Source organism: Tenrec ecaudatus, chromosome 6, assembly GCF_050624435.1.
Source record: "Tenrec ecaudatus isolate mTenEca1 chromosome 6, mTenEca1.hap1, whole genome shotgun sequence".
In the NCBI taxonomy this organism is placed as follows: domain Eukaryota; kingdom Metazoa; phylum Chordata; class Mammalia; order Afrosoricida; family Tenrecidae; genus Tenrec; species Tenrec ecaudatus.
This window is the reverse complement of record NC_134535.1, coordinates 116,243,565-116,259,187: the sequence shown is the minus strand read 5'-3', so window position 1 is coordinate 116,259,187 and position 15,623 is coordinate 116,243,565. Positions and strand designations below refer to the sequence as shown.

The 15,623-nt window shown below is 41.8% G+C and overlaps 1 protein-coding gene across 2 annotated transcripts in view; it reads right to left on the bottom strand.

Annotated features, from left to right (window-relative positions):
• Positions 1 to 348: 348 nt before the first annotated feature.
• EPS8 (EGFR pathway substrate 8, signaling adaptor) overlaps positions 349 to 15,623 on the bottom strand; it is a 228,704-nt gene continuing 213,429 nt past the window's right edge. For both annotated transcript variants that reach the window (XM_075552027.1, XM_075552026.1), the window contains 3 exons: positions 4,697 to 4,877; positions 3,217 to 3,346; positions 349 to 1,589 (listed from right to left, as the gene is read on the bottom strand). In XM_075552027.1, coding sequence (XP_075408142.1) covers positions 1,476 to 1,589; positions 3,217 to 3,346; positions 4,697 to 4,877 — 425 coding nt within the window. In that variant the 3' untranslated portion in view covers positions 349 to 1,475. The remainder of the gene's footprint in view (positions 1,590 to 3,216; positions 3,347 to 4,696; positions 4,878 to 15,623) is intronic.

Below are 15,623 nucleotides of genomic sequence, written 5' to 3'. Positions count from 1 at the left end.
CTTAAATCTCATCATCTATAAAAATACCATTTAGAGAGGTTCATAGACAGCTAGGAAAGCCTTTATGTGAGGTCACATAGTAACCACACATGTTGTTTAAGTGTTTTTCACTATTGGGCCAAATAACTAGACAGCATGAGGAAATGATGAAGAAACGATGGAGTGGACAAAGGAGCAACCACTAAAGAAAGTATTCACACATTCTGGGATAGGCTAAAGAGTAGTTACAAGGAAAACACAAGTGGACCTCTGTTTCTTACATTCCACCCAACTGTGCTCCCCCCGCTCCATGTAGCAAAATCTTTTCTTTATTTTTTTGCCAAAGAGACAGACCCTGTATTCACATACAGCAAATACTGTTTATTGCAGACTGTCCAGCTGACTCGTGTGAAAAAGGCACTATGAAAATTAATGAATCTAGGCAATCTTCCTAAATGAATTTATGTTAAAATATACAACATTCTTACATAACATCTGCTTTATATAAGTGAAATAATACAACATTTAATGACAAAAATCATGTTTGCAAAAATAACATTTGTTGATGGTTAGGTTTCTTTTTCTTTTCTCTATCTAGAATCTTTCACAGGATTAACATATGTGTACATTAGGTGCTTCTGATTACAAGAAAAACTTGACACAGATAAACACAAAAAATGGCCTCTATTATGCGGACATCAATATTCAGAACTGGGGCTTTCATTAAGCAAAATACTGTGCTGTACGTCCATGAAGGCTACTTTCTCTGACAGATTTCGGGTATGACCTCTTTTCCACTTGTGCTTTCTCATATATAAGAATACAGTATACATAATAAGTAAAATATAAACAAAATCAAAATACAAGCTATACAAGGAAGGATGATCAACAGAGTCACGATAAATAAAATGTCCTGGGAATGTTCCTAGGTTTATATTTGCATGTGAAAGTCCTTGTTGTACTTTACACTTCATTCAAATGTTTCCCCCTCAATTGTTGGCATGAGGAACTTTAAAGTACTCTAAATGTTCTATCGTGGAGCATGCCAGAAAAGACACCTGAGAAAGTAGAGGCCAGTCTAACGTGCGCTACACTCGAAATGACAAGACACCGTAGGGCAGTCCAAATCGAAATTGCTTAGATGGTCAATCCAGGGCAAGCTCCTTGCTTTGTTGCAATAAATAAATTCCTCCCTGTCAAAAAATTCCTGATCATGCATTGAGCTTTGGATGAAATCATTAGACCAATAACGAAAACCTCACCTCGGTGAAGCAGGTGACACATAGCTCAAATGCCGTTTAAAAATGTCCCCTGTGAACAAATACCTGGGGCCCAGAGGCAGGTGCTCTGCTTCCTCAGGTTTGCATCACTTCTTTGTGGCGAGAAACTAACCGTACCAAGAATTTAAAATCTGACATTCCCTTCATGACTTCTTAAAACAAAGCATGTTGGAATAATGCCAAGGAGAAGATTTAATAACAAATACATAAAACCAATTAGTGACTGCTTCCTTCATCAAAAGATTCCACCCCGGAATCACTGGCAGCAGCACTGAGCTTCTCCTGCCGTCTGCGCATAATTTCTTGCAACTCAGAGCTGCCGTTGTTATCCTGGAAAATAAACGAGATTGCGACAAAACAGTTACTGCTTTGTGTTAGCTGTGTCATGGAATGGCTTGGGGGTAAAATGTCCTTTACATTTTCCTTTGAATGTCTCTTGAGAAAAACAGAAGGCTGCCCCTCATGTAAGAATGGTCCAGACTTTACTAACATATCACCACTAATACTTTTTCATTTATAAAATACCTACACACACACACACACACACACACACCTTTCACCTGGATGTGAGAGTGATAAATCAATAAGCCAGTTATCAAAGAACTCCCTCTTGAACTCAGGCAAGGTTCTTATCGCCCTTTCTCAAAAATCCCCTGCCACCTCATTGATTCAGGCTCAGAGGGCCCCTGTAGGGTGGAAAAGAACAGCCCGTGTGGGTTTGAGAGATTTCAAATCAGCACCAAATACAATGGCTGGGAAGATGCCAAGCTTCCCTCTAACCAATACTGAACCTGTGATATCATGCGGATGTTTCTCTTTTCTCAACCCGAAGACAATCCCTTTGCACCCACCCACGCCCCTGCCCTCCCTGGAGGGCTCTGATAACTCAGAGGAGGCGAGGAACAAGGGAAGAGGGAAGTGGGCAGGTTGCTGGGCAATGGGAGACATCCGGGCTCACCACCTCTGCCTTCATCCCCAGCCAGAGAAGCAGGCCGTGACAGACCTGGACAAATGACGTGAGGCAGTCTGGGACTAAAAACTGAATTAGGATATGCTATCACTCCCTTAATAAGTAATCCATACACCCTCAGCATAATTAGAATGCACGACGCTAACAAAGCAAACTCAGCAAAGATGCGATCCCTAGACGCATTCACCGTATGGAAAGTAACCGCATCCAACTCTTAAGACAAAACCCTGGAGAACAGCAATGTTGTCGGAGAGTTTCTAAGGGGAACTGAGAATGGTAGACATGGAACTGTTTTAGTCTGGGCTATTTAATCGCTGTTAGATGCCAGTAAAAGGCAATCATGTGCCAGTTTTATGCTCAAGTCTATATCCCTTTACGAAAGCCCAAGTATGATTGTCCTGAACGTTATTCAGAGCTGCCAGAAGTAACCTCTGGAAGCTGCTCCCTTGCATTTCAAGTGAAGCTGGATCTGGGAAGCGTATCCAATCTAGGAAGCGTCTGTCCCCTGCTTTCCTACAGACAGGTTCTGAAGGGCTCTCGGTTTTCAGCAACCTTTCCCTATTTAGGCCCAAGACACCCAGTCACACATGTAAGTCCGTGTACACCTGTTAGGAGCTCTTAACTAAAGATAAAGAAGAGGGACAAGCGTTTCACCTCTCTAAGGCTCTCTAGTCACTGAAAGTGATTGCTCGTGACTGCGGCAAAGTTAAAATGCCTACAAACGTAGGTAACGCGTATATCATGAAAACCTTACGCTTTTATTAAATGCCCAAGCTGGTTGTTGTGCGAGCATTTACTGCACGCTCATCTCCCTGCAAGTGGCCGTTAACGAGTTCCAGTGACACATTACGAAAGCTGAGTCTGAACTACTTCGGCTCTGTAAGGGGAGGCACTGAGCGGCGTGCACATATGCCGTTGCTCAGAGCTTTCAAGTCGCAGTGGACACTTGGCGAAGGTAGAAACCACCACCTGGGTGACAAGTCTTACCTCTAACGCAGCTTTCTGGACAGTGATTTGGCTAAAGACTCTGGCCCCTTCGGGGCAGACTGTCCTCAGTTCATCTTTGTTAAGAGAGAAAAGTTGTGCACCATTTAATACTCCGAGGCTATTGACAGTCCTGGGGGAGGGGGAGGAAAGGGAATAAATAAGGTTTAAAAACGGAAATGTAGCATTAAAAGCACTACCTATGGAAAAAAAAAACAACCCTAAAACTGAGCATATTTTTCTGATCCTGTAGTAGGAACTGTTCTAGTGTTCCATAAGTGAAAGTCTTAAGGAACTACAGCAGCGCCCTGTCCGGACCATGCCAAAGGAAGGGCCCTGGCTGTCAAGGCATGACTGCGAGCTTGAAGAATCACAAAGAGCGGATCTGAACTGTGGGTCACTACTGTGTGCTATACTTCATTTGTATTCCTTGAAACTTGGTGTTTCCCAGGAGGGATCAATCATTTTCTAGAAATCCAGCATTTCACTAACTAGTGTATCCATTTTTCCAATCATGCAGAGCAAGGCTAAGAATATACATTGTTGTCCCAGGTACCCGGAATGAGAGCTTACCTTTGGGCAAGGTCTCCAGGTGATTCTGATGTTCTTACTGCCCTTTAAGTATCATCCCCTGGGGACCTTGTTAAAATGTGGATGCTGAGGGGCATCTCTGAGGTGGGGATGCAAGTTCTCAGCAGGGGATGAGAAACCCTTCCAAAGCCCTGATACCAGGTAAGTGAGTTTACACTATGTCAGCCCCGCAAATCCCACTGCCAACCAGTCAATTCCACCTCATAGTGATCCTACCAAGGCACATGCATCTCTATGGGAGCAGAGGGCCTCATCTTCCTCCCACGGAGTGCCTGGTGGGCTTGAACGGCCAACTTTGAAGTTAGCAGTCCAGTGCTCACCTGGGCTACCCATATTATAGTTCAAGGTCCCTTGAAATGTCTAAATAGTTCACTGTGCCAAATATACTTATAACATTTATACATGTCTTAAACGATAGGCAATAGAAACTTTACAATGTGCTTGATTAGAGGGGAAGTTCTGTTATAATCTAACAGGGAACAGTATCTATTTTTTATTTGCCTGAGCTACCATATCCTGCAGCAGAAGGAAAGATTATGCTCTATGGCCCGCGTGGGAAGGCCGTAGTCCCACCCTGTGAAACTTAAGGAGGAAGAGAAAGCTCACTGGCCTGAGGGCTACTAGCTGGTCGCTTCAATGACCAAAGATGAACAGATAGATACTCCCAAGCAGATTGCTGTCAAATGACAGCTATTTGGCATTTCCCAATTCTGATTGTTATAAGTAACCAATGTCTTGACTAAGTAACCAATGCAGTTTGAACTCTAACGGCTGTTTGTGGTTTCCTCGTTTGGTTTTGCTTGGTTTTGGGTCACTTGTGAACTGTCAGGGACCAGCATAAGAACAATGCATCCTTCCCGCACAATACTTCAGCCTGTTCTGAGAGACTTACACAGGGTTGAATCCCTTGGACTGTAACCACGTCTTCACATCCTGTGGCGTGGAGTCGTAAGTGATATTGACAACTGGCACATTGTGCCGTGGCACGTGGAACTTCTTCTGAGCGGCACTCCGGCCAATGGTCAATCTGTGGATAAGTTCATCCTGGACTTCCTCCATCTGAGATTTCCTTCCTAGGCACCAACAGAGCGGTTATTTAGAGGATCCCTAACATGATGGTGCTCTCTTGAGCGCCTCCAGCCCAGTAATCCTGTCCCCCCAGGACCCGGGCATCTCTTTTCTCACTTTCACCCACCCAAAGTTCAGTGATCAATTAGTCAAATCACCCCGGGCTTTCCACTCCTCTCTTCATTGCACTCATCTGCCAAAAGCCCAGCGTAGGTCAACTCTCTTTGAACTCTTCCAACCTTCCACCTGGGCAACTGACGAGCACAGAGCCATGCTGACTGAGCACATGTTAAATTCATGACCACGAACCTCACTGAAGCTATACTCTTTTCACCGTCAATCACATATTTCTCTTACCCATTGAGTCTCAACTCAGGGCACGTTTGACTCTGGGGGCAGCTGGCTATACCTGGAGACATTTTTGGTTATATCAATTTGTAGGGGAGAGTGCTATAGCCAATTAGTGGGTAGGGGGCAGGGGTACACTAAGCAGGACCAACTCTTACAACAGAACTACTATCTGCCCAATGTAAGGCTAGCCGTGAGAAACTTACTCCCAGTATTTACATATTATATTTTCTCCAGCACCAATTCCCCGGTGGCTTCCTTTTCATTTCCTGCTCCAAAGGGAGAATTATTTAGAAAATAAATTTTAAAATGAAGACATTAGGAAGGAGCCCCCACAATCCCCCTACTATGAAATCTTCATCCTTTATCTATACACACCGCTTTGAGCTTTGTATCATTATAGGTTCATCGTTTCCACGCTCTGAAGACCAACCCCTCTTACAGTGTGCTTGTGAGACACATATGTCTTTTGCCGAAAACGTACAAGGGAGCTTCAAAAGATATATCTTTTAAATATTCCATTCTTTTTATTTCTACTTTCCATGAACTTCTTGAGGCTTTGACAGCTATTTCTCTCCTTCTTCTCTGACACAATCATTTTTTTCTTCTTTATTGAGTCACTTCATCAGCATACATATAGGATATTATTTTCCAATGATTTCACTCCTTGTTAAACAAACCCTCCTTGCTCCCATGTTCCTTTCCATTTACTGTCCCACTTAGTTCTCTGGTTCCCTTTTAGCAAAACTCAATGAAAAAATTGCCTGTACTACAAACCAGTTGCCACAAAGCTTATTCTGACTTGGGGTGACCCCATCTGTGTGTCCCCATCTGTGTATCCCCATCTGTGTGTCCCCATCTGCATGTCCCCATCTGTGTGTCCGAGGAGACCTGTGTTCCACACGGCTTTCAATGGCTGCTTTGGGGATGTAGAATTTCAGGTCTTTCTTCCGAGGCACATCTCGGTGAGCTTGAACTTCCAACCCTTCAGTTAGCAACCACTTTCTCTGCATCACTTCCACGTTGTTCCCTCAATGGCTTCCTTCCCATGTCCTGCTCTGAGTCGATCATCTTATTTCCCAAGTAATAAATAAAATGGTCTCTCCTGATAAAATGTCAAGAGTACACATGGGAAAAAATCTTGCCATCCTTGTTTCTAAGGAGCATTCCAGCTGTGCTTCCTTCAAAACAGATGTATTTGTTGTTCAGGAAGACCAGGACACCGCCAATGTTCTTTGCCAACAAGAGAATTAAAATGCATCACTTCTCCTGTCCTCCTCGTTCGCTGTCTACCTTTCACGTGCATATGAGGTGATTAAAAATACCACGGCTTCAATCAGGCACACTGCCGCCCTCATGCTGAAGCATGTCTGGCCCATGCAGCATGTGGCTTGGTTCCTTGCCACTGCTCCCACGGGCAATGATTGTAGATCCAATTAAAACAAAATCCTTCACAACATCGCGCTTTTCTCAGATGACTGTGATTTTGCTTAGTGGCCCAGTTGTCAGGATTTAAAGAAAAACTTGTTATATTGAGGTATAATCCCTACTCTTTACCAGTAGTGCTTCAGATCTTTTTTTGCTTTCAGCAAGTAAGGTGGTGTCATCTGCAAGAGAATATGAATGCGCCTTCTCCGAATCCTTATGCTTTCCGCAGTCTAGGTTCTCAGATGATGGACTCCGCTTCCAGATGGAACAAATACAGCGACAGGACACAACCCTGACAGTCACCTCTCCTGATTTTAAAACACTCAGTATCCCTTTTGTTTTGCCCGAACTGCTGCCTCTTGGTTTATGTACATGCTCTGCAGGAGCACCATCATTAAGTGTTCGCAATTTCCATTCTTCACAATGTCATCCGTAATTTGTAATGATCCACACAGTTAAATTCCTTGGAGTCAATAAAACAAAGGTAAACATTTTTCTGGTATTCTCTACTTTCTACCAGAAATATATCTGAGGTCACAATGGTATTTCTTGTTCCACATCTCCTGAATTGGGATGGAATTTCTGGCAACTCCTTCCTTTGTACTGTTGCAATGGTTTGACTTATTCTCTCCAAGATTTCACATGCATGTTATTTCTATTACTTGATAATTTTCACATTATATTGGATAACATTTCACTGGAAAGAGCATGGATAGGGATCTCTTCTAGTCAGTCGACCAGGTCGCTGTCTTCCAAATGTCTTTGTAGAGATGAGTGAATTCCTGCAGTGTTGTTGGGATATCTCCATGGGTATTCTGTCAGCTCCTGGACCCTTGGTTTTCACCAGTGCCTTCAGTGAAGCTTGGAGTCCCTTCTTCAAGGTCATTTGTTCTAGATCACCTCCTGAAACGGTGACACATTGATCAATTTTTTTTTTGAGGGGAGAGTATGGCAACCCTTTATATTCCTTTCTTCTTTCTATTGATGCTTCCTGCATTGTTCAACATTTTGTCCACAGAATCCTTCAAGATTGCTGTTGGAAGCGTGTCTTTTCTTTCAGCTTAAAAACTGCTTAGCTTATTATTTCCCTTTTACTTTTCTAACTCCAAGTCTTTGCACATTTCATGATAATATTTTACGTTGAAAACACCCTTTGGACTCTTACTTTATTAATGCTTCCTTTCGCTCTAGCGCCTCAATATTCTAGAGCAAGTTTCAACGTCTTTCTGTCATCCATTTTGGTTTTCTCCTTTTTATTTCTTATGTCCTTAATGATCTTTTTGTTTCTTTGTGTATGAAGTCCTTCATGTCCTTCCACAACTCACCTGGTCCTCAGACATTAGTGTTCATTGCTTCAACTGCGTTCTTGAGATGTTCTAGAAATGCAGGTGGGACATGTTCAAGTTTGCATTCTGACTCCTGTGAGCTTCTTCTCCTTTTCAGCTTCCACCTGAACTTGCATATGAGCAACTGACGGTCTGTCTCTCAGCTGCCCCGGGCCTTGTTCTAACTGCCGACGTCTCTTTCTACAGAGTCGATTTGATTCCTGGGTATTCCATCTGGTGAGGTTCACATGGATGTTAGGTTGTTAAAATTATTATTGGCAAGGAAGAAGTAGCTGGTCTCACGATTTTCTCTCCTGTGCTCCCCGGTGTCATTTCTAACTCCAAGAACATATTTTCCAACTGCGGAGCCTTCTTCGTTGTTTTCAGTTACCACCGATGATCAGTGCTTCTCAACGGCACGCTTGATCCACTTCCGATCGCAACAGTTGGTGAAAACATTCCGGGTCCTCGTTTTGCGGTAGAAAGGTAAGGCTGTCTGCTCCTGGAAAGATGCACACCTTCAGAAGTCGCAAGGAGCTCTGCTCTGCCCTGTAAGGTGGAATCAACTTGATCACAGTGGGTGGGCTGGTACTCATTGTTAGTGCATCGATTTGAATAACAGTCATAAATTGGTCTTCTTTATAGCTGTGTAGCTATTACCCTGTCACTGACAGCATTGTATTTCACAACAGATTTTTTTATAGCAAATGCAAAATAATTTCTCTTCTGTTTGTCATTTCTAACATAGCAGACCATATGATTGGTTCATAATTGCTAATAGTCCAAATTGTCTATTTAAGTTCACTGAAGCCCTGGAGGCATAATAGGTAACACACTGGGCTGCTAATAAGAAAGTCAGCAGTTCAAAACCACCAGGAGATCTATGGGAGAAAGACAAGGCTTTCTACTCCCTTTAAGAATTGTAGTCTCGGAACCCTGCAGGGGCAATTCTGCCCTGTGCTATATATTGGCTCACTCTGAGTCAGAATCAACTAGCTAGCAGTGAGTTTTGAGTAATGCCTAGGATATCCATTTTTATGTACCCTCTTTTTGAATACTTCCAATTTATCTAATTTCTGACTTCATCTATTCCACATTGTGATTATTAATGGACGCCTTTTCTCATTATGAATCATGATATTACAGGTGACTCTACGTTGAAAAGACAGCGCTTCCCCAGTTGTTTTTTTAATGTCGTCCAATTTGGGGGATTCATCTCTGGCACAGTATCAGACAATGTTCTGGTACGATTCATCAAGTTTCCAGTGACCAATTATTTTCCCCTGAAAGAGATCATCAAGTCTTCCTTCTGATTCTGTTTCAGTTTGGAATCTCCACTGAAGTTTTCCCATCTTGGATGATGCCCTGTCAACTCCAATCTCACTGCCATCCAGTTCGTTTGGACACACAGACCCTGTACGACAGAGTAGAACTTGGGTCTTGGAGATTTGAAATCTTGAGAATAGCGAAGAGCCTCATCTTTCTGGTGGGTTTGAACTGCTGACCTTGTGATTAGCATCTTAATGTGTAACCCACTAAGATACCATGGCTCTGCCAGTATTTGAAATACTAGTGGCATACCGCCCAGAATCACACAAGCACCACAGTATGACAAGATGGCAATGATGGTATTGTATCTATTAGATATCTCAAATATAGTATCTCTAACCCTGAAACAAGCTTGCTTTATGCTAGATCTCCCAAGCAAACTAATGGCAGTTTGATCTTATAGACTCTCTGAAAAATAAGCTTGGGGTTGTGTTTCCTTCCTCTTTGTCCTATTGTACAACCACTCTGTCAGGCAGACAGCAGGCTCTACAATCCAAAGAGAGCCCGGAGCCCCTCTTTCTCGGGCCTCTTGGTCTGAACCACCAGTCTATTGACTCACTGCTTCCACTCCCCACCACCGTGCCACCCTCTCTTCATTCTTTCCTCAGTAAACAGTCAACACAATTCTTTAACATATGTTATAACCTGCAACCAGTCTGCTCAAAACGCCTGATGTAACCCAAAGGAGAGAGAACTGCCTTGCTTTCCTCCTGGATCCCTTCATTTCAGCGCACAATGGCTTCCTTGGTGCCGTTCAACTGCAAAGTGTCATTCCAACCTCCTTTCCCTAGAATGATTCCTCCCTCCACTTGGCAAATGACAATGACCTGGAAAGCTTTTTGCTATCCTTTCTCTATGATTTTTCTTTTTCCCTCAGGAAACTTTAGAAAGTGAGTATTTTACCAAGTGTTAAGTGCCTCTGGGAAATAAGGGTAAGTATGAAATAAACATATAGTGTTAGATCAGTCTCATATTTTTAGTGCCTCGAGTATTTAAATAAACTTTTGAAAAAATAATTCAAAAGAAAGAAGAAAAACAGAACAAAATTCACTGACATCAAGTTGATTCTGACCCACTGCAACCCTCTTATAGGATGGAGTAGAAATGCCCCTGGGGTTTCCAAAACATAAATCTCCATGGGATAGAAAGCCTCATCTTTCTCCTTCAGAGCAGCTAGTGGTTTTGAACTACTGACCTTGTGCTTAGCAGTCCTCCAGGAGAGCAGTAATATGACTGATTATTATGTTGAAGCATTTTACAAAATGTATTTAATTAGTTGATTCTGTTATATCCCTACACTACACTTCTATTCAATATAGGCATCATTCATTGCAAAGAAATTAAGTTTTAAAAAACTGCCTCATTAAAAAGTTAATTTTCTTATCTACACACTAAGCTGGCATGACATTGACCATCACCAGACTCCAGCATAATTTTCCAGGAAGTGAACTGTGCTGATTTGGTTCCCATTTTAGTGTTCTAGAAAATTCATAAAACTGGCTTTACACCTTTTTGTAAAATAACACTACTGATTACAAAAGATTAAAGTCAATTAAAAGGTGTAACACTTTGAAGGAAAAGGAAGAAATGCAAAACAGCTTAAGCACTGATAGCTTAAAAAATGATTAGTGGAGAACCCTTTTGGATACAGAGATAAACCAGTTTGCATATCTTATATGGTAGGCAGATCTAAGCAGCTATTTTGCATAGCAAGACACAATTATACTTCACGAAAGGGTTCTTGCTCTTAATACTGCTTACATTTTAAAATAAGCAAGTTGGCTTTTCTCCCTTGCTTATTACGAGTGAATTATTTTTTAAATGAAGAGTTCCTTTCTGGCTGTTTCCAGTTTACGCCCTAACAGGAAAGGTAGAGTGGGGCAGGTTTGCTTTGTGAACTACCTGGCTGTCAATAAACACACACTTAAAAGCAGTTTTCTGCTTTTTAAAATGCCCCAAAAAGAATAGATGAACCAAAAAATTTGCTTAATGAAACGAATTGCAGTGTTTCCTTGATGTCAAACTGTTCTTGTGAAATGTCTTAAAAAGGAACACTGTAGAAGTAAATGTAAGGTGTTATTATTTTAAAGAAACAAGTCCTTGTGCACTCAGGAAGAACTTTTTCCATTTTACATACCAAAAGCCATCCTTTGCCTTAAGAAAAACAGATTTGAAAATGATGAGTCACAATTGTCAGGGGAGTTCTTTATCTCCAAAGTCTTCCAACAACGCTTCTTTCCCATTAGCTTATTCTTAGTTTCCGAGGGGAGGACCAAGGACAAACTGTCCAAACCCACAGACTATTCCAAATGGAGACTGGATGCCTCTGAACTCTGATCCCCGGCCTGGAAAAACGAATCCCACAGTGTCAAAGAGTCCCGCACTGATGTATCAAGGGAGAAAAATGTGATAAACTTGTGGTAAGAATAAAGAAATAAGCAGTTCTTTCTAAAGTGGAAAAATGTCCTTCGGGAAATCACTAAAAATATTTATAGAACGTTCTCATTTTAAAACTATGCCTTTAGTGTCTTAAAAATGATAAAAAACATCTTTCAAAAGTTCACATGTTTAAATGATTCAGAAGTATAGAATGTTTGTACACACAGTTACATTTTTGTTGCGTAGAGTAAGTTATTCACTTTTTGAAAAGTTCATTATGACTTCGGTTTTCTAGAAAGACCAAGATATGGATTAGAAGGGTATTAACTCTATTTCTTGGAACGAAGCCCTAGTGATGCCAACAGTTAAGCGCACAGCTGCTCAATAAAAAACCCACCTACGAGTTCCATGGAAGAAACATCTGCTACTCTGCTCCCGTAAGTTTTTAGCCAAGGGAGACAACAAGCGTGACCACACGGCCCGGCCACACTCACTTCCTGCAAGGCCACCAACTGCGTGACGGCCACCCTCCTTCCTGTACCACGTAATCTCAACAGACAGCAGCCAACACCACCCAAAACTACCCTCTGTGCACTGCACAAGCAAACAACCAAGCACTTCCCACACTCTCATTCTCTATCACACCCACAGAAGACAGGTGACCAGTGCCAAAGAACATACCAACATTCAGGGAATAATTTATGAATGATAAGACCTAGAAGAAAAAGAACAAGGCCCAGAGGAAACTGCTGAAGAGTTGATGGAAGAAAACTTCCTTCATATAAGGAAGAGTATGAAAATGTGCATTCAAGAAGAACAACAAATCCCAAACGAGAAAAATCCCTGAAGAAAATTCACTAAAGTTACCTACGTCTCCACTACCAAACTCATGCCATCATGTGGCTTCTGACTGGGTATAAAATGAGCCGCTCCAGGAGCAGTTATTCGGGGGCTCACCACCACTGAACAAGAAGAGTCAATGGTGCCTTTCGACCCAGAGACCCCTGTGCGTTGGAATCCGGAGGCAGGGACAAGAAGCTGTGACCGGGAGGGATGACAGAACAGGAGCAGAACCAACAGACCCAAAAGCCAGCACGCAGGGAGGATTTGCCTGATGAGTGGGGTGCCTCCAGGTACTTAATTGGGGGAGCTGACCCATGAAACTAAGAGCTTAGCGCTTTCATATTGAGTCTTAAGATGGAGTAAATGATATGTGTCCTTGGGGAATTTATTAACAGCCCTAAAATAGCTTTGTGACCTTGCCAGAGCACAGCCATGACCAAGAGGTGACGGAGCTGGGAGGTAGAGAACCAAAGAGAAAGAAACCTGGCTTGGGGCAAGCCTGGAAAGAAGCTGTTCTACTGAGGAATGGCATCCTGAAAATTTATGTTCCTGAATACATATGGTAAGTTCTGTGTTTCCATTTGAACAAATTATGAACCAATCAGAAAAGAAGAGCGTGTTGTGGGAGGCACGGTTGGTGCCAGAATCAATAGAGAAGATTGAAGATTTGAGGCATGCGTGATCTCTGTCTCAAAGGAACTGGCCTGAGGCTGATATTGAGTTTGGTCCTCCTTCGTGCTTTGGAGTTGGAGGAGATAAGATGTCACCCTTACAACATTGTTCCAAGAAGTCAAGTCAGTTTCAAGAAAGAACATACTGTTTTAACTCAGGAATAAATGAACAAATTATAGAGTAACCTCAAAGAAGATTAATAAACCTTCTGACCAAAATAAAAGAGGAAAATCATAAAGATTTAGTAAACACTAAAACAGCAAAGCAAAGTTTGAGAAAATGCACAAATGAAATGAATTCAGAACAGAAAATTATGTGGAATCGCTTCTTGACCTTTTTGCTAAGATTAAGTACAGAAAATTATGTGGAACCAAAGAAATGTACCATATACACACCCACACCCCAAATACACAGATACACACACACCAAAATGAAAGTAATAAATTCATATCTATTGATAATTATCTGAATATAAATGAATTAAATTCATAATTCAAGAGACAGCAAGTCATAGCATGGACATGAAAATAGGACCCACCGATGTGTTCATTGGAGACGCATTAGATAGAGACAAAGGAACTAAAATCCAAAGAATGGGAAAATAGATCAAGCTACTGGCAATCAAAGAAAATAGACTGGCAAAATTAATTTCTGCTAAAATAAAGGTTCAGGCAAAACCTAACATAAAATTAAAAAGAAAGGAAAAACACTGCCATCAAGTCAAGCCCAACCCACAGTGACCCTGTAGGAGAGTAGAAGGCCCCTGTGGGCTTCTGAGACGTTCAATCGTTATGGGAGCAGTAAGCCTCAACTTTCCTCTATGGAACAATAACTGGTGGTCCTGACTGCCGAACTTGTGGTTAACATCCTAAAGAATAACCCACCACGCTACCAGGGCTCCCTAAGAGACAAGACTGAAGGATTAACAGAACAAGGGGGCATCATTAAATGAGGAAGAGACTGCTTCTTTAACAAAGGGTGCTTGCAAACTGGATGTCTACATGCCGAAAAATGAATCAAAACCCAAGCAACTAAAGATGGGTAAAGATCTAAATGTCAAACTTAGAATTAGGAAGACCATCAATAAACAAACAGGGACAAACATAGGGACCGTGATACATGACACAAACACTCTATCAAACATAACTGAAAATACACAAACAATGGAAGACGGGGACCTCTGAATAGTTAAGACACATGCACATCAATAGATTTCATTAAATGAGTCAAAAAAAGAACTCAAGAGTTCTGCAAAATTTTACAAGCAACAATATATCAGAGAAGGGACTAATGTCTAATATTTATAAAAGACTTCAACACCTCAACAAGAAAAAGACAAATAATACAAAGGAAAAATGGGCAAAAGACATGAACAGACACTTTCCCAAAGAAGACCTGCAGGTGGCCAATGAACATATGAAAAAAATATAGGTGATCACTAGCCATCAGAGAGATGCACCTCAAAACAACGAGATATTGCATCTCACAGGAGCCTTAATAGCAAAGATCAACAAAACAGAAAACAACCAATATTTTCAAGGGTGTGGAAAGGCTGGAATCATTGCACACTGCAGATTACTTACCCTAATAGTTCCCTACCGCTGTTGTTAGGTGTCACCTGGTCAGTCTCCACTCATAGCAACCCTATACACAACAGAATGAAGCACTGCTTGGTCCTGGGCCATCCCCACAGGAACAACAATTGCTATGCAGTTACTGTGTCGATACTAATACACGGGGACAAAGAGGAAGCTGGCTTCTTCCTGGGAAGATTTCAGGCTCACAAATGCTACACGAGGCTGCCGTTAATTGGAGGCCGCACAATAGCTGTGGTGTGGCTTATTTGTCTTTCCTTCTGCTAAAAAAGATAATCCAAAGTCAACCGTGGTGTCTTTGCCTTTAGGAATGTCATAGAGACCATTCATTTGAAAAATCAAATTTACATTTATGAAAATACGAAGCTGAAGTCTAAAGTCCGTGACATTTGAATATGGGAGGCAAATCTGACTCTACTTTCTATTGGCAGGTGAACAAATGAAGATAGCATGACTGTGGGGGTGCACAGACATAAGTATACATGTTTGACCTACGGCCGTTGAGTCAATTCCTACCCGTAGCACCCCTAAATGAGGTTTCTGAGACTCTGCGTCTTTACAGAAAGCTTCATATTTCCCTACAGAATGGCTGGTGGGTTTCAACCAACCTATTAGCTGCCTAATAGCTAACCAACAAGTGCACCAGGCTCCTCATGCATATTTATATGTAGATATATTTGAATAGCAAAGAGGAAGAGCAGGGAGAATACGAAGATAGCATTGATACTGATAATGAAGTTGATTGCTGCCTGCTTATAATGTCAACGATTAATCTTAATTGAGCTTCTTCATCCATTCTATTATTGACATTGGGGGGGCGGTCACTCTGTGC